Here is a 23,722-nt window from a genome sequence, read left to right on the forward strand (position 1 = left end):
TGCAGCGCCCTCTAGCGCCTGACCAGCCCCATAGAAATTCTCCGGTAATACCGAACACACACGTGATTGGCGTTTGTCATGTGACACACGTACCCAACATGGCGGCTGTCTCTGTTTTTCAGAGAGTGAGAACAGGGTCTAAAATTGGTGCTCAGTACGATCAGGAGGGGAACATCATTCAGGTATGAGTGGTTTATAGTGTGTTTGAAACAGCAGAGCTAAAATGTCAGTGTGTGTGGCTCTCACTCTCATATCAGTGCTAATGATGTAGCGCTAACGTTAGCATAACTGCACAGATTATAAAGAGCACACACTTCATCTGTAAACCTCTCTCTCTGATTGGTTTGGTAACTTCAGCCACATTTTTAAATTTATGTTATATCATAAACTTTGAGTTCATTTTTTGGAATTAAATTTATCCATGACTACCAACATCTAGGTTTCCAAACTGATGGAGCTACAACACTTTTCTCACCGTTTCTTTCTCTGAAACATTAGATATTTGTTGACTGGTCAGCATCTGATTCATGTTTAAAACCTGCTGTCTGGTTCTGTATTTAAAGTATCTAGGAAACTATCTAGGTGGCAATTACATATGTTTTTTTTTCCATTCATAGCACATATTGCCAGATTTGAAGATCAAATTACACAGATCTTGTTCAGGAGTGCCTATAGTGTGACATCTGGCCTCTCAACAACACCAACAGATGTAGTCACAGGTAAAGTCAAAGTCAACACTGTGTTGTTATGCTACAGGTTGAGACGCGTGAAGATGAGGAACAGAGCATCAAGCTGGCTGAAATCTTGGAGCTGTTACTCGCGGCTGGTTATTTTAGAGCACGCATCAAGGGACTCTCACCATTTGATAAGGTTCTGTCAGACCAGAAAACTGACTTGAGATCACCCCACTACAAACATACCATCAGGAATATTCACTTAGCCTTCTGAGACATTTCTACCTGCTTCTTTTTGATCCTATAATAGGTGGTTGGAGGGATGACATGGTGTATCACAACGTGCAACTTTGACATAGATGTTGATCTGCTTTTTCAAGAAAATTCCACCATCGGTCAAAAGATGTAAGTTGGATACTACTACTACAAAGGTTTTGTATCGTTTTTGAAGAATGTCATTAGATGACTGATGCATATTCTGTTTCAGAGCTTTGACGGAGAAGATTGTTTCTGTGCTGCCCAGAATGAAGTGCCCTCACAGACTAGAGCCCCATCAGATCCAGGGGCTTGACTTCATCCACATCTTCCCTGTCATACAGGTGAGTGTGCCTACAACCTCAAGTACACACACACCTGTCCATTGTGTACAACCGTAATCACTGTGTGCTTGGAGTGTTTTTGCTGGACTCAGGCTGTTATATATTGGCTAAAACCTCAGCAATTCATTTGGAGAGTCTGGTATTTTAAAGCAGTGATGCACTCAAGGCTGTGCGATACAGTGATTTTACCATGATTAATGGGTATTTGGACCTTGAAAAGTGCTCTCTTAACCATGTGAAAATCACTGTAATTAAGCAATTCCAGGGGCTTATTGTATTCATAAAATGGCATCATGATAATAATACACCAATGTTCAGTAAATAATTTAGTCGTTATAGTATTTATAATCATTGCAATGAATGATGGTAATAATAATAATTATAGTTATAAAAATTTGAAGTAATAATAAATTTAAATAGCATGGTTTAACTAGAACAGCACAAAGAGCTTTATTAATATATAATATTTAATATACAAGCAACTGAAGCAAATACTGTGGGGAAAAAAAACAGAATTAAAATCAGGTAAATGTTGCTAAGAAAAATAAAACTGAAAAAAGAAATAAACGTTGAAAGAAGCTGACATAAAACAAATAAAAGCAATATAATATGCCAAGCAATATGGTTTAAGAGTGGGCTACAGTTGTCAAACCACATTATGGACAAAAATATTCCATGAACCGTACAATTTAAAAAAAAAAATTGACACATTAGTTCACATCTCAGTTCCTGTGTGCGGTTATATGTATTTATATAAAGCATGTGCCTCAGATAATCGGATTGTAGAACTGGAAATCAGTTACTAAATCAAATTTTTATTAAATGAATTTGTTCTGTTGATTCACTTAATGCGATGATGCATCAACTGTCTAATTCACAATTAGTGAATTAGAGATATTTGTCTATGTTTGTAAAATAAAATAATTTGGTCAGTAGCATTTGCTTAGTAATTTGGTAAAGCCTATTTACTTTGAACTACTGTGATATAAATATAGTGCATCTGTAAAATCATGTTGCGCTTGAAGTCAGGAAAATACTGTTTTGATCTTGCGTTTGTGCTAAGACTGAGTCTGGGGAGGTGGTAGCATAAGTGCAGCCTTGAACCCAAATGGGTTTGAAAATTCCGCTGTGCAGTGGATTTTGAATGATACACGCTCCTGACTCCACCCACATCCACCCAGTATAATTTTTAGGCCACCAAAACTGAACCCAAGCAGGAAAAAATGCACTTACATCCATCCACATTAGCAAAGCCCTAGGGTTAAGCCACTAAACTGTGCTTGCACCAGCATGAAAATGTATGCTGAATGTTTCTGTTTCTGTTTGTGTGCTGCAGTGGCTGGTGAAGAGAGCGATAGAGACTCGGGAGGAAATGGGAGATTATGTGCGCTCATACTCCATCTCTCAGTTCCAGAAAACACACAACTTTCCTGAGGTGAGAGCACATTAAAATCATGTACTCACTAAAGTCAGACAGCACAGGATTATAAGCACAGTGTAATAAACAAGGCTTAACATTTAGCAGCCTTCTCTGTAATATTATAACTGTAACATTTCTGATCTGATCTGATCAAATGTGTATGTTTCTGTGTTCTTGCTGTGTGTTTTAGGATGAGGAGTTTGAGCAGAGGAAACAAAAAGCAGTGAGGACAGTAGAGGAGGTGTCTGTGAGTATCGCATTTGTTTTACACACTGTGTGTGAGATGTTTGTAATGTATGTAGAAGCTTTATACTTCTCAGGGAATATTAAAGTCTTTGTGTGTTATGCATTCTAATTGGGGCTGTGATTTGGCTTCAAGTCTCGGAAACCGTATAATCATTTGTTAATGGTGTTTATGGCTGCTGAAGAGCTCAAATTTTTGCATTTGTCTGCGAGATTGTCCAGGCACAGCAGATCTTAATCATCCAGTACAGGATTTAATAATGTTTTGTCACAGTAGTAAAGAATGTCCTTGTGTGTGGAGAACACCATTAGCACTGCATTGGTACAACAGGATTTTCTATGAATCCTGAGAGTCATTTGAGAGTCTGCCAAAATATTGGAAAGACTTTCAGTTTTGAAACTTCAAAATGCTCAAATAGCGTGTACCTCCATATATTTACAGTAAGGCAAAACAGACACGTTTAGTGTCACTGTTAATATTAACAAACCCGTTGGTCCAAGTTGGCTTTTAAATTCCATTTTTAAACTGATCTTTCCAGGTTGATAACTTCACCATTAACTGGACTGTGTGTGGTTAATGTTTTTGTCATATAATCACAAACATGCAGCAGCCACACATTTCATTACAGTCTTTAATTAAGAAACTTTCACTGTATAAGTTGACCTAATTTGCTGTGATAATGCTAATTTTCACTAGTATAGCTATGAGAAAGGCTGTGCTATGTTAACACCAACCTAAAGGTGCATTCACTTTCTCACACTGAGTTTAAAGCAACATTTTGCAATGTTCATGCTATTTAGGGCAACTCTATTGAAAGCTGGAAAATGAAAAAAAGAACCCTAATTCCTTATGTACTTGGGTGCATTTGACATTACAGCTTCAAACATAACAAGATATCACTATTATTGCCAATGTTTCAGTTCACTATGTCTAGTTTGTAATTACTGCTTCTTAAAATGAGCTACTTACACCTGGAACCAAACTTTGATTAAGAACTTATATCATGAAAATACTCATTTTCTTTGCTTCTTATAAATAAGAGTCAGAAATAGTATGAAAGTGTACCATTCAGTCTCCAGTCTATATATGAAACCTAAGCTGCAAGAACAGCCCATTTTAAAACCATTGTTTTTGTTGTGTCATGAAAACCAACTCATTTACATATCCACCTATTCAGCCTACAGCAGTTTAGCCCCTCCCAGTCATGATAGTGTTATAAGGAGTGTTTCACCCTGAACTGCTTTTTAGGTGAACTGCTATACAGGACAGCCTATCAGAACAGAGCTCATTTACATATATTAGTCTTAAATGCACAGGAACAAAACCAGCTTGTCATGTTAAAATGATAATTTTATTTATTAATTTATTTATTTTGATAAGTTAACCTACATTTATCAGTCATAGGTGCACCTTAGGGGATACATTAAATACAAAAAAGTACGATATAAGGGCTTTAAAAGAGTTTATGCTGACGTGTATGTGTGTTTGTGTGTTTAGGAAGTGTATGCTCCTCAGAGGCGATATAAACGGCAGGCTGATGCAGGAGAGCTGCTGGATGAGGAGTCCAGAGTTCATTCCACCCTGCTGGAGTATGGCAGGTACATACATGCACAAACACACTGCAAAGTTTAGCAGATACAGGTACACTCACAAACATACAGGTCCTGCTGGAGAACAACAGGTAACACACAAATAACCTTTTCTAATTCCAGTTACTCTGTGGCTCATCCTTATCACCTTTCTGTATTTCAGCCTGTCACTCATCCCTTGCATCTCTTGCCAACTTTTTAACTCAGTATTTAACAATCCTAATTAAAAATATTGAGAGGGTTTGTTCAGTATACTTCTTATGTAATAAATCTGTTTATTCTAGTGCACACGTGGCCATACAGTCCTTTCGCAAATCTAAGTGTGACAAGTTGTCTGACCAATACCTCTCTCACCTTCTGTTCTCACGTTCACCTCTCCTTTCCATCTCCTTTCCTCTCCATCAGTCCATGCCTAACCATTTCCTTCTACCTGCAGTAAGTATGTGTGTGTGCTTTAGTCAGAAGATGTTGGTCACCCAAGAACACAGTGCTTTATGATACTTATGATACAAAAACATTAAGTACCTAAATACCAGTTAGTGAGGCTTCCTTGAGACTGAGATGTGTTGATTACAGAGGCTGTATCAAATGTTTGGTGATTTAAATGACATGCCCTTTTTTCTTGACTTGAATGCAGAGAAGCATGAGTGTACAGTGAAAAGCATGAAGGCTTAATGTGTGTGTGCTTTTTTTTTCTTTTTTTTTGAGATGTGTGTGACTAGAAATGATTCACTTGATCAAGAACTGTCTTAACATTAAGTCCTCTTTTTCAGGCGTTATGGATTTAGCAAGCACTCAAAACAAGACAAAGTGAGTAATATATCTCACCACATTTTGGCTGGTCCTGATTATTGTGTCTAATAAAACATGATCTTTGTAGGAAAAAATAACTAAAATGGCTTTGCTGTAAAAAGAAAATATATATATAATATATATGTAATACTATATAATATTTAAAATTATATAATGACATGTTTGCCATGTTTTGCAGGCAGAAGAGAAGAAGCTGCTAATGGCTCATGGTACACAAAGTGTCCCCCCTGGCATGGCTGAAGTGTCGGAAGAGGAGGACCTTCAAGCAGCTGAGGAGGTCAGTCACATAAAGGGGCTGATCATGTGTTCATATTTCAGTGTGGTTATATATGTTTTTGTATTGCATTGACCATTTATAATCTTCATTTTTTTCTGCATCATTTGAGTACTTGTTGATGAATGGACCAATAGAAAAGGACCCAAAGTAGATGGGACACTGTCTTAAAATGTAAAACTAAAAAGTGTTGTCGCCTTCTCTTGTAGAGTTACCATTTTGGAGATACTTGTTTTCTTTCTTTCTTATATAGCATAAGCTATTTTATTCAGCTGGAGGCGTATGGATACGCTTATGAGCATGTATGTTTAAAAGTGTAGATGAGAGTAAGAAACAAAAACTTGATGTATCAAACTAAATGTCAGGCTGTAAAAAAAAATCTTCACCAACCAGATGGTGTTCTAGAAAAGGAAAAATGAAAAGTAAATTAGCACCCTGAAACGCTGGAGAAACCATAAAACATGAAAACTCGGGCATGAAATTACTAAAATACATGTTATGAAGTCATGAAGATATAAATATTTTGTAGACTGCATGCAGCAGCCTGTACACACCCACAAAGATAGGGCCTAATCTTCTTATTCCAGTAAATCACAAGAGAGGACATGTGACCTGAGCAGATAATGTAGATAGTGCCAGAGAATTTGGAGTGAGCAAACGTGCTCAGGAGTGTTCAGATGCTAGAGGGTGCTTCTGAGAAAGTCTAAAATGAATGGGTTCCACTGCAGCTTTTATGCAAAATTGATAAGTGTCAATGACAGAGGTTGGAACAAGTCACTATGTTGCAAGTAACAAGTAAGTCTCAAATCTTGACACTGAAGTCCCGAGTCAAATCCCAAGTCCTTACAGGCAAGTCTCAATTCCTAAGTCCTAATCTTCGAGTCCTAATTAAGTAGGTGAACTAAAAACTGAATTTAGACGATGACAGAAACCATAACAACTAAAAAAACTGAACAAGGTTTACAGAAGTTGCTTTCTTCGAATTTTCTGTTCCACCTTAAATGGTGCAGCAGTCTGGCGCCGGAATATAAATGCTATCTATTTAAGGTGGAATGGCAAATTCCAATATGAAGCTGGTGAATAACAAGTCAACTTCTGCTGCGCTTATTTTACCTGCAGAAGATGTTCAAATCGGTCAGATAGAGAGAGCTGTGCTTCTTTTGTTTTGCTCCTGTGAGGAAAATGGTCTGTTGCCTGGTAAGCTTCTGCAGTAAGACTGGAGTTTAAGTGCTGAGTGTGGGATTATTGAAGCTGTTGATGCTTTGCTTGTTTCAAGCTTATGGAGGCGAATTCTAACGCTTAACTTGTAACCCAAAATAAAATAAGCCAAGCATAAGCACAGTAACAGACATTTGACTGCTTTGCTGTACGTCAAATTTATGACAGGAAACGAATCCATTCACTTGAAAAGTAAGCGACTGTGTAGAGTCCCATCTGCAGTCAGACGCCTCCCCACGTTTCTCGAGTCTTTCTGAATCATGAGGCTCAAGTCCGAGTCAAAGTTGAGTTGCAAGTCTTTCTCGATTTTGTTGAGTAGTGTCTCAAGTCATCAATTTTGAGACACGAACACCTCTGGTAAATGGTACATCCATTTTATAATGTATTTATGTATAATGTACTTATATTCTCAACACTGCTGAATTTTTTTTATGTTTGGCTTCAAGTAAAGGTAGAGATGACATCACTTTTTCATTTCAGATACCAACAATCCACACCAGCCAATACCGACACTGAAATATTTAATTAGCATTAGCTGTATTCACCCCCATTCATTGAGGATTTGCTCTCAGGCACCCTCTAGTGTCTTCTATGCATGATTTTGAAATAATGGAAGGAATAGGACCTGGCCAAGCTACCCTTAAACTGGCTGTTCTGTTTCTCGTATGATGCTGAGCTGAATGAAATCGTGCTCTAATATTTTGGAAACTGAAGCATGTTTGCTTCTGTCACTTAATTATAAATGCAATTAAAAATGATAAAAGTCAGTGTTTATAAACACAATGTCTAACATATTTTTGAGGATTCAAGCTTAAATATCATTATTTGTGGCCAATACCCAGCAATTGCATTGAATCTCTATCCAGTTTATCATTGAGCTCAGTACGTCATGAGGTTTGGATTAATATAGACAATAGCAAACCTGGTATTTCTTTATGGAGCATCTGTGTTAACTCTGGCCTTACCATTTCTCCCTACAGCTCAGAATCAAAGCCCTGATGACTGGCATGGCTGCCATGGCAACTGAGGAGGTACAGTAAACTTCATAGCTCTTCTGACTTGCTGTCTTAGTGCTGTAGGAACACTCAAAAAAAGACAAAGTTATCTATCAAGGTCCTGAAATGGCTCTTATTTACAGAGTTGAGGTGCAGATTATGAAGATACTTTAGAAGTGTTTGGTTGGGTTTCAAGTGCATATTCCCACATGTTTGCTTTAATTATCTATGGCTGTGTTTATTGAAGGGAAGGTTGACCGCTAGCACAGTGGGGCAGATTGTGGGCCTGCAGTCTGAAGAAATAAAGCAGATTGCTTTTGAGTACGCTGAGAAGGTGAGTCGCCTCATCGTTATCCTCACTTGTGCTAACATACAGACTCAGTCATTGGACTAAAATATTCTCAGCTCTGTTTGGAGGCTAACTAGAACTCTGAAATCTAGGAGATCTAAATCAGTAGTGTAATATATATAAGAAAAAAAAAAATCTGTCCATATACAGTACGCATATGTGTCTTGTGTTTTGTGTGCCTACAGGCAGAGCGCTCTGCAGAGGATCGTCCGGAGCGTTATGGCCCTGTGCAGCAGCATCGTCGCATGGTTGCATCACTCAACAAACAGATCCAACAGAGGACCAAAGAGCTGGAGGAGGTGAGACTTACTCACTGACCACTTTATTAGAAACATCAACTGTGATGGTCAACTTTGCTGGATTACAGTTACCTACAGTAGCCTAGCTATTGCTGTGTACAGTTTTATTTTAGTCATCCTCTAGTACTCCAGCAGTTTCTGACCACAGAACTGCTCTTGCTGGATAGTTTTTGGTGGTGGACCACTCTCAGCTTAATGACTCTGATGTGTGTAAGAAATCTCAGACTGACACACTCATTTGAGTGGTCCACCACCAAAATAATTAGTAGTCTGTCATGAATGGAGTAGAGGGAGGCTGTCAAATTTTGCATAACGACAGATGGGCTCCAGTCTATAACTGTATACCTGTAAAGCAGATCTATAAGGTAGGCAGACCTAGGGCTGTGCAATATGGCAAAAAAATGTAATATCATGATATTTACACAATACTTATCTCAATATTGAATTTTTCCAAGTTTTGATAAATTGGAACAGATTTTTGTTTCAAATACTACTCAGCTACAGTAAATCCAGTTAATAAGGACTTATTATGCTCTCAGAAACATGCAGCTGATCAGTGTTCATGTACTGATAATATCCATGATATGTTCAGAAATGTTTGTTGTGCCATAATTGGTAACAATAAATATTGTCATACTACCCATTCGTATGTGGACCTCATTATGAAGTGACCAGTGAGTTTCTGGCTAGGAGTTTCTAATAAAGTCTCTATAAAGATTTATCTGATGCTGAAGATCACTGGTAAAAGTGGGTATTTCTGGCTGTTGTATTGTTTGATAGACTTCATACAAAGGTGTGATATGTTGTGTTTTAGATGGAGGCCAGGCAGCAGGAAGTGAGAGCTGCCTGTGAGGAGGCCAAGAGCAAACTAACTGAGGTAAAGCATTCAATACACTTAAAACACGTGCTAACATAGCCACTGCTCTAACACACATACATAGATCAATGTGACTGTATTTAGGAGAGAATTAGGAGCTGATGATTTTGTTGATATGATGCAAATTATTTTTGCTGAGAGGTTAAACAGAGAGAGAGGATGCTGCTGCTGCTTATGGTAATGAGTGTGAAGATTTAAAAAGTGTATGTGTGGGTGTATCTGTTCTGTCTAGGCCACAGATCTGGGTGAGAATTTGGAGAGAGAGCTAAGTGCTCTTGCAGATGTGGAGGCTCAGGCTGACTCTGGGTAAGTATTGAATATCTTTCTTTCAGCTTCTAATGTGTACTGTGGATTCTTGTGCTCTAGAGAAGATGCATATTGCTTGTCTGATATGCAGTGGTTATATTTTACATATCCAGAGTAGTATGTTCGCTGCATGTATGTAGTGAACTGATGCTGTTTGTTTTTCCCTGCAGTCTGCTTGAGAAGTTGCGTGCTCTGGTGGCCATGAATGAGAATCTGAAACAACAGGAGCAGGAGTTCCGCACACACTGCCGCGTACATTACATCAATTATTTCATTTATTTACAGTTCTAGTTGCTACATTTAGCTGTTTCTGGAAGGTTCTGTTCAACCTTCCCCTCTGTTTACTGTTTCACTGTTGGAGCAGCTGTACTTTGTATGTGTGTATGTGTGACCCTATGGAGCAGCAATTGAGAGGAATAAATATCCTTTTTTTTTTTTCTCAATGACTAGGAGGAGATGACGCGGCTGCAACACAGTATTGAAGACCTGAAGATGGAGTTTGGCGATGAGGCTGATGATCAGAAGGTTCTAAAATCACTCAAACTTACAAATGTGTTGGAGTGTACACAAAGCAAATTATGAGGCGTAAATTTGATTTTGATTCATTAGGAAACAATTCAAGTTAGATTTTACTGTTTTTGTGTGTATATGTTTATATATTACTGTGTAAATGTTTTAGCCACCTTATTTGCTCTAGAAACCCCTGATGTTGGTATAAATACAAATAATATTAATAGAATAAGTAGTGCTTTCATGTATGTTTTTTGTATTTGTGTCTACATCTATTCTAATGATGTGGTGATTTTACAAGCAAAAATGCACTTATTGGCAAGTTTATTTATTTATTTATGCATTCATTCAGTTATGTATTTCTTTATTAGCCTTATATAGCTATTAAACCAAATTTCTCACCCTTTACCCCTTCTGTCTCTACTGGGTTTTAGGAGAGGAGTCGGCTGATAGATCAGCAGTACAATACAGACCGGGAGAAGCTACAGAAGATCCGTCTGCTGATGGTAAATTTGAAAAAACAGAATTTGCTCTGTAGACTGAGTGAGAGCCCTTTGACTCAGTGTCTCTGTCGTTCTTTTTAGGCTCGGAGGAACAGAGAGATTGCCATCCTGCAGAGGAAGATCGATGAGGTTCCCAGCAGAGCTGAGCTCACACAGTACCAGAAACGCTTCATTGAACTGTACAGCCAAGGTGTGTGTGTCTGTCTATTTATTATTCATACATGAGTGAGGTTTAATATTTTCTGGTCATAGTAGCTCAACACTTACTTGGTGTCATTGAACCATTTTGGCAAACCTTAGTCAGACATGTTGGACATTTTTTTCCATTCAGTCTCCGCAACACACAAAGAGACCAAACAGTTCTTCACTCTCTACAATACTCTGGATGACAAGAAGGTGTATCTGGAGAAGGAGGTATCAGTATCTGATATTTTATGGAATATTGATATTGACACTCAAATATTTACATTGTCAGAAATCAGATATTCAATTTGTGCTCTGACTGTTCTGATATATACCAACGATTTCAGTTGATGAATTGCATTTAGGCAATCACATTTTAAGCAAGTCAGGAAGTCTGTTCAAGTGTACTGGGCCTAACTGTTTTGGATTTCTGTCCTCAGGTGAATTTGCTAAACTCCATCCATGATAACTTCCAGCAGTGAGTATTACCAGAACCAAGGGCAGGCTACTAAACAGAGCAAATGTATGACTGGACACTGTTTTGGGTTGTGGAATGTAGCAGAGTTGCATTAGCCATGAACCTGGATCTAGGGTGTTGGAGTATATGTGTCATACTCATGTTTTTACTGACTACTAATACTGTCAGATGTTCCAATCTTGTTCATAGTTTGAAGCAAATTAGGCAGTCCATGCCACAGTGACATCAAATATGTTTTCTATCTGTACGTCAATGAAATACACCCATTAAATCTGAATTTATTAAAAAGTTTAATGCACACTGTAGAAGTGTGGGTAATGTGCTTTTTGTGTATGTATTCAGGGCCATGGCATCATCAGGAGCTAAAGAGCAGTTCCTCAGGCAGATGGAACAGATTGTGGAAGGAATCAAGCAGAATAGAATAAAGGTAAAACATAATTTAAACAAAGGTGGGAAAAAAATGTAATTAAACGTAGTGAACATTATCATTTCTCACTTACTGTTTTTTTTTAATCTGCCATGTGTCTAGATGGAGAAGAAAAAGCAGGAGAATAAGATGAGGCGAGACCAGTTGAATGATGATTATCTCGAACTGCTGGACAAACAGAGACTCTATTTCAAAACTGTTAAAGACTTTAAAGAGGTAAGACTATTTGGTGCAGACCTTCACTCTGCATCAGGTGCTATAATTTATAGCTCAACACATATATATCAAACTGAAGTGAAATTTTGAAAATCAAAATACAAAAAAGAACCTAATATATAGGGGTCCACGTTGATTATTGAAATCATGGCAGACATTTGCTTAAAAATTATCTAAAAAAATCAGACGGATGTTTAGATTTGACCAGAATTTTAAATTGACGTTTTTTCTTATTGTACTCTGGGTAGCTGTTGCTGGGCTACTGCAGTAAGACATCTGAATTGTATAAATTTCACTGTGTTTGTAATTCTTCACAAGTTATATTTCCCTGTAATGCTAATCCAGATGGTTCTAGTTTCAAAATTGTAGATTTATCAGCAGTGCCAGACACGTACATGAAAATACTGTATAATGCAGTTCATCCACAGGTTCCTTATTGCTGCATCCCTACCTGATTAAGTGCTTTTTTGTGATGTCCAATTCTGTCCCACAGGAGTGCCGCAAGAATGAGATGCTGCTGTCCAAGCTGAGGGCGAAGGGGGCATCCTAATGGTCTGTTTCAAACTCAGTAGCTTTTCCAGTGTAGAACCTGTGGGTCTTCAGGTTTGCTGCTTGTATTCCAGTGTCAGGTGAAGCCCTGTGCTTTTACAGGTGCTTGACCCTTCAAGCCAGCAGACAGTAACAGGATTCATCAAACTGATAGCATTTGTGCTCCATGTGCATACATATTGATATGTGGGCCATTTGTGAATGTCTGATATTAGTTATTAAAAACATTGTTTAATATAGCTTTCATTTGTATGGAACGAGATGGGACTTGAGGCATTATCTGATTTCCCTAGTAGACCTGTGCTTTCAGGACTCCTGTGTACTTAAACATGAACATTAACACAATCTGTGTTTGTGCGTTGCTTACTTAAATCAGCTACCCTATTTGACTCTTTGTATCTGATGTCAAGCGAATAAATGATTATTTGCATCTTCAGAAGTCTTGTAATACATCGCTAAATCCGAGTACACCATCTCTAGACAGCCACAAACTGGTTCCAAAACGATCCTTTAGAACCCAGGCCACTAGGCCAAGTCAGGTCCGTGACAGTCCTATTCGGCCTGCAAAATTATTTTAATTTTCTATTCCTAGTAGCCTGTTTTACCCTGAGATGCACTACAGTCCCCAGCATGCACTGCAACATAGAACAACAACAATCCATGGGCCAGCAGTTACACAAAAAGAAAAGCTGCCTGGTGTCTGAGCAAACAGGCAGTTTTTAAAACTGTTTATTTTTATTTAGAATTATTTTTGAATAAGTAGTCGGTGCCTATTTTGCTGTTGCAGTTTTGGCATATTTTGAATAAACAGTGCCCCGTTCGGGTCATGGCAAACTGTTAAGTAAAAATTAAACAAAACCAAAGCTGGCCCACAGATTTGCTGAGATTTAATATGGCCCCTTTAGCAGTTGAGTGACACCCCTGCTTTAGAATAAATGGCTTAAAGCAACACTAGGATTTGGAGACCTCTGGTGGAAATATGTAATTGCATGCAACGTGCAGAACATCATTTGTGCAGAGAAAGTGTTTAAAGAGACCCCAGTCAAAACCTGGTGAAGGATGTCTTCTAAGGATGAGAATTATCAGGTTGTGTCATCATATCTTCATCAATATAATGCTGAATTTGCATTTGAGACCTAAATATCAAGCCAGAGCTTCTTTTTGAGCCTGTGTAAAGGCATATGACAGTTTGTGTGTTTTTTCCCCCCATAGTAATGCTATCTCTACAAGTTTTAACAAAAATATTACATAGTGCCACTTTAAGCGTTCAGATAGCGGAAGATGCCATCTTCTATTACATGTTTAAACAATAAAAAGTAGCCTGCACATTTTTAAATCAGGTAAGGGTTCTTGATTATTTCTTTAATATATCAATAGTTCAGCAATATAAAGAGGACAGGACAAACAATGTACAATTCAAATGGATTCCGTATGAACAAGCAGATTAGAGATTTCCCCAACATAGAGATAGGGAATGAAAACAGCCCAAAGTTCAGTCTTCTGCTGATGAGCTTCTCTGAATACTTATTCTAAGTAACAACCTGATGTTTCACAAACCAGCCACATTATGGAAAAAATGACTCTTTCCATCCATCCATGGTGAAGTAATAAGGACAGAAAAAAAAGCTTAAGTAGAAAAATTATACGAAAAAATTGCAGGCTCAGCGTGAGAACTGTCTGTGGTCCCCTTTTCCTTTGTTGACATGCTTGAAGATCTTGGCCTTGTGCACATTTTTGGATTTCTGGTAGCCAAAGCCTCCGCCGCCTCCTCTCTTCTGCAGCTTTGCACCTTTACTGCTATGCACATCTGGGAGGATGCCAGTTAAGGAACACCACAGGTAAGTCACTTGAAAAAAATCTAGTTTTAAATGGATTATTAGTTAACCTGGAAGAAAATTTCACAATAATTTATACAAAATTTCCCCCTGAACACTGAGCAATTTCATATTATTGGAATGGTTCACTGAAAAATCTAATTTACACAATTTTCATCCTACCCCAAGTTTTGCAGTAGAGCTACAAGGCTGATATAATAAGTCCATGTCACCTAAAAGATTCTAGGTGACAGAAGTCTATTACCTCATTTGCCTCTTGGTTCCACTGCAAAACTAAAGAACCAGATTTCAGACACCAAACCAGTCTTGGCCAATCAACTATGGTTGAGGTAAGAGGTAAAACTGTATAAATGACATTTCTGGTGAAACATTCTTTTAACATATCACATTTTATACTGCTACAAACAGTTGTCCTAAGGACATTCAGAGAAATACTGGGTTATGACAGTCACAAATGTGCAGAATAGCATAGCCCCAACTTTTTTTTTCTTTTTGGGTCTAAAATAAAATGCTAGCGGTCCAAAGTGAGGTAGCAAATGGAAAGCAGCAAAGTGCTGAATCAGCATAAAAAATGAAATCAACCACAGAAAATCTCTGACTCAATATAAATAAAGTGGAACTTAAACAGACTCCTTCCCTCAGAAATATGCTTTAGTATCATCATTTAAAAATTCTTAAGTACGTGTAAGCTTGCAAGCATAACTCAAGTATGTGTAAGGGACTAAAAGAGAGTGAGGATGTGCTGGAGTATGGAATCACATGTCCAAACAGAACAATTCTGAAAGGATACTGAGGTCAACATAGGGTGGTACTTTGAAGCCAAATGACAGCGCCACCTGGGGAAGATTCAGCGTCTGTACGTTGTAGATCTGTTTGAGGGAGTGAGAGTCGTACGCCCTCACGTATGACTTGTATGCTTCCTGAGCTGATTTATGCAGGTAGTAATTCTTCTCAATCAGCTTCTCCAGCTAAGAGACAAAACAGGAGAGAATAACAACAGTATGGTTATCCACCTTCAGTTACTCCAAGTGATGCACAGGGACTGCATTTCAGTGGTAGATGCTTTTTGATCTTTTTGGAAAGCATGTGTCTGCTGAGTCTCACCTGTGACTGAATATCTGAGATCTTGCTCCAGGAGAATTCAAACTCACTCAATGGTACCTTAAATGAAAAAAGCAGAACAGAACAGTATGTAAGGAATCTATGCATACACTATCTCTCCAAGAGACAATGAAAGTTTTGTTTCAATATTTTTAACGTAAGTTAACAGCAGAACAGTACAGTAGCTCTAAAGGTTTCTGTGGTACCTTGGCCTGTTTGAGATAACGCAGGAAGCCAAGCTCTTCAGGCCTGAGGATGAGAAGTGCATGTCCTCTGCCATCAATACCTCGAGCAGTTCTGCCCACACGGTGGATATATTCCTGAAACAAGACAAAACACAGAACATTAACTTAGATGACTTGGAGTTGTTCTTACAAACAACCTATAGGTCATAACCTAGAGATCCTATAACAGGTTAGCAAAAGCCTAAACTAAAAGTCCATTACTGCATTACCTTTGGGTCATCGGGTGGGTCATACTGGACGATCCAGTCCACCTCAGGAATGTCGAGCCCTCTGGCAGCGACATCAGTGCAGAGCAGGATGCCCGAGTCTGCATTACAGAACTGGAAAAATGTGGTGGTTCTCTTTGTCTGCTTCTGCTTGCCCTATAAAACCAAAAGAAGACAGTTGTTTACACACTACAATTCCCATCATACACCCAAAGTGATGTGATGTACAATTAGAGTTGTTGTGCCCAGCCTCTGAGGTTGGTGTGTGCACAAACTCTGCAGGGTGACTCACATGGATGGCCATGACGGGTAAGTCGATGTAGTTAAGCAGCTCATAGTGAAACTTCACTGACATGCAGGAGGAGAAAAACACCATCAACTTCTTCTTGCGGTTCTTCTTTAGAAACGTGAAGAGCAGCAGGAAGCGCTTCTCAGATGGGCACACTACATAACCCTAAGTCAAAATACACACAGGTCATCACAAACACAGGCTGAAGACACAATGTACATCCTGAATTGCCCTCCTTCTGAAATTTTTGTAGTTTACCTGTTCCAGTCCATCCACAGTGGCCGTTTCTTTGTTGTCATCCACTCCCACATATAGCGGTTCTTTTTTCAGGGAGATCCGTGCCAAATCCTCCACCTTCCTGGTCTGTGTAGCTGAGAACAACATGGTCTGCCTCTTCTCTGAAATGACAAAAGTTCACAGTAAGCCTTCAAACCTTCAGTACTGAGTGACAATGTTCTCACAGTCAGAGTCAATTATCAAATGTAGCAAACTTACTTGGCAGCAGTTTTATGATCTGTTTCAGTTCTTCTTCAAAGCCAACCTCCAGAATCCTGTCTGCTTCATCAATAATCAAACACTGCAGGTTCTTATACATAAAACCAGGTGTGTTCTGCCCAGAGAGAGAAAAAGAAACACACAAGCAGAGTTAAAATGTTATCATGAATGCCAGGTGAATCAGACTCCAGACCTGGAGGGTCTTTAGAGTGTCTGCGTATTTAGAACAACTAATCAGCTAGTTAGAAAATTTCAGCTGCGCTCAGCGAAACATTCCATTGAGAGTTCAACATGGATGCCAAACATCTCCCTGTCGAAGTTTGCGTGCACCCAGCATTATGCAACTAAAGATTAAAGAGTACAGAGGACCCTCCTGTCTTTTTTCCACCTTAAAATAAAGAATAACAACTGCTAAAGCTCTCCTCTGATAATCATCCGTTTTAGCCAATGACGTAACCATTCAAAAGCCGCATGCTACCGTTGGTCACATCCCACTATGAGGCACAGAACAACATTTTCTTTCAACGCCAGCAGCTAAACGCAGAATGATAGTGACAATTTTGAGCATCAACGCTAAAACACACATGGGATCATGCTATGCATACTTTGACTCTCTTTCAGATTTACAATAGAAAAGTTTTGTGTTATGTGACATGCATACTATGCATGTGTGCTCTAACCTGCAAATGGTCAAGCAGCCTTCCAGGTGTGGCCACCAAGATGTTGACTCCATTACCAAGTTTCTGTGCTTCGGCAGAGCGGTTGCTGCCACCCATAATAAGGCCATATGTGTGCACGTGATGGGTCATGAGCTCCTTCAGTACTCCATAAGTTTGCATGGCTAGCTCACGCGTTGGGGACAAAATGAGCACTCCAGCACCTGCCAGAGGAAGAAATGTTAGAAAAGACAGATAAACTTCTACACTATTTAAACCCATTAACTGACCTCATCCTCAGATTCATTGAGTTTCATTGAGGACTGGTGTCACAGACATTAGAAAAATGCTGAAACACATACTAACTGAGGCTCTTACTTCACCACCTTACAATAATAATAATAGTAATAAAAACAACAACAACAACAACAAACAAAAAGAGCTATACTTCATGAATACTTGTATATTTCAGAAGCATTCCTAAGAGTACTTGAGCTGACCCTAGTCCTAAATCACTGTGCGTGGACTCACCATTTCTTGGCATGAACTTGAGTTTGTAAATGAGCTCTATGGCAGGAATGAGGAAAGCTAAAGTTTTCCCACTGCCTGTTTTAGCAGCTGCCAGCACATCTCTGTAGAGAGAGAAATAGCATATCTTTAAGGGATAAAGCCAATTTTTTAACCAAATTCCTTCTCATTAGACCCACAGACAGATGAAGGGATTCTTTATATACCATAATTCAGGTGCTGTCTTACCTCCCTTCCAGTAGGGGGCGAATGCTTTTGTGCTGGATCTCAGTCATGAACTCAAAGCCCATCTCCTTAACACCCTTCAATGTATTCTCACTCACAAGCTCCGCCAGCGACGCAAATGACTGGTCCTCGAATGCTCCTGAGAGAAACCAGAGAGACATTAGGAAAAGGCGATAACATCAGACCATGTATGCCAAATAGACAGAGGCACATAAAATACTGATCACAAAGCCCACCACTACACACTGGCTTAAACCAAGAATCATCAGCATTCACTTTTCAGCTCACCTGTCAGTCCTGATGGAAGTGCTGGCCCCTCATCTTCCTCATCACCCTCCTCTTCATCCACTCCATCCTCACATTCCTCTTCTCTCACCTCAATCGAATGCTTGTCTTCTGCCTCTGAGGGCTCAATCGTCTCATCTCCATCACCTTCACAATTCCCCTGTTTGGATTTTTTCACATCTAGAAAAGAAAGTGTCCATTTCAAGCACCAATAACAAGACCTAAAGATCTCAGATTGCCCTACTACTTCAAGGAGCAATTCTTATAATATTCAAAGAATAATAAGTTCCTAGCACTTCAGCTATGTAACTGAACGCTATATTAAGACACACTATTTAAAAACTCACCTGTGTTGGTGGCATCATCAGCTTCATCCAGTTTTCTTTTCTTCTTTTTCTTCTTCTTCTTGCTGCTGTTCTCTGTGACACTGTCCTCTTCATTGGACAGACCCTTCTGATCTATCTGAGGCTCGTCCTGATGTGTGTCTGGAACTGCGGCCTCTTCACCCGCCTTGGCACTGCATTCTTCAAAGATTTTAGACTCTATCAGACATAATGTAAAACTGGATTACACAAAGTTGACAGTGTTAATCAGTGACTTACAATCACCCATAAATACTGACCCCTCCACCTGCATGATGTCACACCAGTCACTTCTCTTTTCCTTCCAAGTGCCAGGTCCAACTTACATAAACACCAAAGGAAATTCATTCTAAACATTTTACTGAGCTACACTATGTGACCAAAGCACCTAATCATTCAACGTTTCTTCTGAAATCAAGAGTATTAACTGTAGAGTTTACTGCAATAACAGACTCTACTCTCCTTACACTCGAACATCTAGCTTTCATTTATCTTGCTGTGAGGATCTGACAGCATTCAGACACAAGAGCATTAACTAGTAAGGTCAAGCATGGATGTTGGATGTTTAGTTCTGAATCACAAACGCCACTTAAATCCATCCCAAAGGTCCTGGATGATGCTCCACGCCAGAGAACACGGTTCCACTGCTCCACAGCCCCACGCTGAGGAGCTTTAAAACCTCTGTCTGGCACTTTGCACTGAGCATGGTAACTTCAGGCTCAGTTGCGGCTGCTCCAAAAAGTTCTGCTGGCACTTCTTTTCTATGATTATACAAGAACCGTGTGGGCAATTTAATGCCTGCGTTAGCAATGAGAGCACCGTGAAGTAGCGGAGTTCACTCATATCACAGAACGTCTCAATAACCGATCAGGCAGCACAGCATGCAGCTACTACAGTGCTGGTTAGCCAGCTTATATCACTAACACTAGCAGTGTCACCGGAGCAGAGCCAAAGTTAATGAACTCGAAACGACACAGCGAAGTGTGAGCTGCGCTCTGTTTAACACGCTGCCTAACTCAGTCTCCCAAACATGTGGTGTGAGGCTCGGAGTGAGTTAACTAACTCTCTAAAACCATAAGATAAACTTTACCATTATCTTCTTCTTCTCGCTGCTTCTGCCGTAGTTTGCGTTCTTTATTCTTTTCATTTCTTTTCTGAATTTTCTTCCGAAGAAGCTTCATCTGAAGGTCTGCCATCGCTGCTGGGAGAGAGGAACACACGTGGGCCTGGGGTCCTTCGGTAGGCGTTCTTACTCGGTGCCTGACTAAAACTCTGTAAGCCCCTGTAGCGCCACAAGCGGAGATCAAAACATGCAGCCAGTGTACGTGAGTGAAGACTGGAAACAGGGCAAAACTTTGCATACTAGTCTTGACTTTTAATTTACAACGACGAAGTACACAGACCATGTACTTGAGTTAAAGTAGAGATACCCAAGGTAAAATATTACTCCAGTAAAAGCAGAAGTTCCTCCCGTTAGACCTCCACTTGAGTAAAAGTACAAAAGTATTTGCCTTCAAATGTACTTAAGTATGAAAAGTGAAAGTACTAAATTATTAATTATGGCTCTAATGTCCTATTATTATTTTTGTAACAAGGCTCTTACTTCATTAACTCATTTTAGGTGAAAATACTCCAGTGTCACTCTTGTAACACCAATATTTTAACAGAATGTCATTAATTAGTCTGACACTGATGTCTATTAAAATTATCATAAGCACAAAACACTGAGGGCAAACAATTTCCATTAGGTAGAACCAACTGGCTATGAAATAACTTTCTGTGAACAAGCAAAGTTTCAGTTTAAGGTTTATTTGCAACTTAGTTACAAGTTTAAGTTTAATAAAAACTTGCTTTAAACTCAGGTTCACAAATGAGTTTTCGTTTGCTATATTGCATCTGTAGGTCTCTGTACATAAACTAGCCAAAACGAATTTACTATAAAATGAAATAGTTGTTTTGCCTCGTCGCAACGTTTTTTGCATGTGTTGCAGGCATCAAATTAATTTAATTTGTGTATTTTTACAAAATACAATCAAGCTGGTCAGCCAAAATATTTAAAGTAATTTCTTTGTGCTTTTGTCAGTTACATAAAGGTTCGAGATAATTAACAAATCAGAGTCTTGTTTTTATTGCATTTTACAAAAAATCCTAACTTTTCCAGAACATGTTCGCTGTCTACTGTGCTTATCCCATGACAAAATGATTTTGAAAATGGATTCTTCTGAGTCAATTGCATTTTAAACTTCACAGATGTAGACCTGTCAGTAAGCCAATCAGAGAATAATTAGCAAATACAAACAGCAGTACAGCAGAGATGGTAGACAGAAACCTGAAATGAGCTTGAATGGTCTTTGCATCATACACTATATGTCCAAAAGTGTCCAGACACCTAATTTGAGAATTCAGTTACTTTAAGGTACATCCATTACATAACAGGAGTTCAACAGCGCACACACAGCTTGTATAATCTCCATAGAAAAGCACTGCCAATAGAATGGGACACTCTGGAGCAGCTGCATATAAGTCTAATGTCACCATGTCCGATGCCAAGCATCGACTAGATGGGTACAGACCCCCCAGCATTGGGCTGAGGAGTAGTGGATCTGCATTCCCTGTAGTGATAGAGTTCCAGCCAATACCTTTGTGATGAGTGGGATCAGCGTTTGTGATCCAGAACTAATCATCCAACAACAGTACCTGACCTCACTAATGCTCTTGTGGCCAAACGCAATCAAATCCTCACAATAATGTTCCAACATCTAGTGTAAAGCCTTCTCAGAAGATGTTGTTACTGTAACAACATGGGAACAAACTCTATATTAGTATCATTGATTTCAGAAGAAATGCTGCATGAGTAGGTGTCTGCAAACTTCTGGACATATAGTGTAACTGGATTTAACTCTTTCCAATCAGAATGACTTGCGCCTCTGCTGCTTCTAGATATGATAATAAAAATATAACAGTACTGATTACAAATTTCCAACATTGTGTATAACAGACAAAGCTCTGAAGTTAACACCCAGAAAACCTGTTAAAGCTTTTCTTAGGTCTGTGACATAAATAAATAAGCTAAGCTTAGTAAAAATGATTATTTATAATGAATGAAGGGTTCAATTAAGAGGATTTAATGTCCAGGGCTTAAATGCATTTTGCTTTCATTCTACCTGTCAGGTCACACTGATTATATAAACGTTCCTGATACCATTAGCTGCAGCATCATGTCAGGTGCAAAACCTGGGTTTCAAAACTTTGAATCAGTGCAGTACAGTACTGCTGGCAAAGCAGTCTCCAATTTCTATAAATCAGATAATCTACAAATAGACCCCTGAAGTCATGCTTTATTCTGTAGACAGTGTCATGCCCCTATTAGGAACTCCAGGTCTAAGCTTTTCCTCTAGAAATAATGAATGGTGTTTTAGAAAATCTCTGCCTGTGGTAAACTAAAATGTTCCAAATCTGATACATTTTGTCTTGTGTATATTTTTCCCTCAAATGTCACTGAATCCTCTGAATTATTAGATCATTTAGCAGTCGAAAAACAAATAATGCTAAATACATGCTACAAGCAGCCTAACTCTTTGCCTTGAATTGACATCACATAGAAATAACACTATTATATACCAACACCAGCTGCTCAAAGTGTAGGCTACTAACTTAACCATCACATTTAACAAAGCTTGCTATTTTGTGTGGGGTATTATGATAAGCTTTCCAGTCTTATGATGTCATGTTACATTAGACTACAGAATATCTGCAATAAGAACTGAATCCCCAAATAAAGTGATAGTTAAGGAAACCACAATGTTTTAATAATTCTAGGTTTGACAAATCATTCTGGGCTGGTACTGAAACATTTAGGGTTTAAGCACAAAAGGCCCACCCCTTCAATGGCCATGACTTTAAAAGAGAATTACATAGATTTTTTAAAAATGTCTGCATAATTCAGTCACTGAAATGTGGACTGATGTGAGATGGTTCATTGTACAAAAAAATCTTATCAATTCAGATTTCTTTACAGTGGTGGTGATAGGAATTAGGAATTGCCATTTCTACAATACAAAATAATTTATTTACTATTCAAAACCACCAGTGGACCTGCATGTGTCTTCTGGGTTTTTATATGTAATGTTGATTTTGCAAAATAATGGTAATTCTTTGGGGACTATTTTGCCCTGAAACATTCTGTATATATCTCTCCACCATGAATGGATTTTTACAAATAGGTTTTAGTCCAAACCTTCAGGAGCATTTATAGACACTTGACAACTAATTTCTATCACCACCACTGTAAAGAAAGTATCTTTCAAAAGGAGCTTTTCACACTTTAATCCACTCTGAATGCCTTTGTTTATGACTTTGTTTAGAGCATGACCCCTGAACTATGCAGAAATTTATAAAAAAATAAATCAGTGGAATTCCTATTTAAGCAGTAAGAAGAAGTGAGAGAGGAACTGAAATGGGCAGAAGGAGTGAGATCAGCAAAATAGGAATGAGGAAGACACTGAAAAGGGAGAGGACGTGATGCAGAACATTGTGCAAGAGTGTTTCTAGAGGTCACTGCATGAAACAAATATTTTACCTAATAAAAAGAAGGGAGCAAAACACATATGAGCCCTTCTACTATTCAGGAGACTATAGGCACAGGCCAGCTTTGCTTGAAGGGGCACAACTATGCATGCTAAACAACCTTTTTAACACTAAATGGATTTAGGTTAAAATATATATTTTTAATGTATATTTGACGTCTAGAAGCACTCCAGCTGCGACGAAGCAGACTCAGAAACTTGAGAAGGATCCATGTGCAGATTTATTGACAAAAAGGGCAGTCCTAAACTCGAGGTCAAAAGGCAAAGCAAAAAAAGTCGTAACAGAGAAATCAGTCCAAAAAGCCAGGCAGACAGAGCAAAAGGGCAAAAACAAAAGCAGATTCCAAGAGGTCAGGCAGAGGTTCAAAACACCTGAAAGACAAACA

At 38.8% G+C, this 23,722-nt stretch overlaps 2 protein-coding genes across 4 annotated transcripts; one reads left to right on the forward strand and one right to left on the reverse strand.

The window, feature by feature from the left end:
* The first annotated feature begins 80 nt into the window (after positions 1-80).
* On the forward strand, positions 81-12,959 carry ccdc93 (coiled-coil domain containing 93). Of its 2 annotated transcripts, XM_036568024.1 has the most exons (24): positions 81-182; positions 757-870; positions 985-1,079; positions 1,162-1,273; positions 2,610-2,708; positions 2,884-2,940; positions 4,435-4,535; positions 4,932-4,961; positions 5,300-5,336; positions 5,518-5,616; positions 7,812-7,862; positions 8,074-8,160; positions 8,361-8,474; positions 9,289-9,351; positions 9,584-9,657; positions 9,828-9,909; positions 10,108-10,182; positions 10,602-10,673; positions 10,752-10,860; positions 11,002-11,084; positions 11,294-11,331; positions 11,674-11,758; positions 11,861-11,974; positions 12,468-12,959. In XM_036568024.1, the coding sequence occupies exons 1-24, from the start codon at positions 99-101 to the stop codon at positions 12,522-12,524; spliced, it is 1,932 nt and encodes a 643-aa protein (XP_036423917.1). In that variant the 5' UTR covers positions 81-98; the 3' UTR covers positions 12,525-12,959. The 2 variants fall into 2 exon arrangements, with proteins under 2 accessions (XP_036423917.1, XP_036423927.1); XM_036568034.1 differs by lacking the exon at positions 4,932-4,961.
* Positions 12,960-13,864: 905 nt separating this feature from the next.
* On the reverse strand, positions 13,865-19,997 carry ddx18 (DEAD (Asp-Glu-Ala-Asp) box polypeptide 18). Of its 2 annotated transcripts, none has more exons than XM_036568054.1 (14): positions 19,841-19,997; positions 18,736-18,912; positions 18,392-18,568; positions 18,107-18,242; positions 17,882-17,982; positions 17,375-17,574; positions 16,695-16,809; positions 16,458-16,597; positions 16,203-16,364; positions 15,914-16,066; positions 15,666-15,779; positions 15,463-15,519; positions 15,149-15,326; positions 13,865-14,330 (listed from the first exon to the last, which is right to left on the reverse strand). In XM_036568054.1, the coding sequence occupies exons 1-14, from the start codon at positions 19,944-19,946 to the stop codon at positions 14,185-14,187; spliced, it is 1,962 nt and encodes a 653-aa protein (XP_036423947.1). In that variant the 5' UTR covers positions 19,947-19,997; the 3' UTR covers positions 13,865-14,184. The 2 variants fall into 2 exon arrangements, with proteins under 2 accessions (XP_036423947.1, XP_036423937.1); XM_036568044.1 differs by having other exon boundaries at positions 18,736-18,930.
* Between the last annotated feature and the right edge of the window lie 3,725 nt (positions 19,998-23,722).

This window comes from Colossoma macropomum, unplaced genomic scaffold (genome assembly GCF_904425465.1).
Source record: "Colossoma macropomum unplaced genomic scaffold, Colossoma_macropomum, whole genome shotgun sequence".
NCBI classification, from domain to species: Eukaryota; Metazoa; Chordata; class Actinopteri; order Characiformes; family Serrasalmidae; genus Colossoma; species Colossoma macropomum.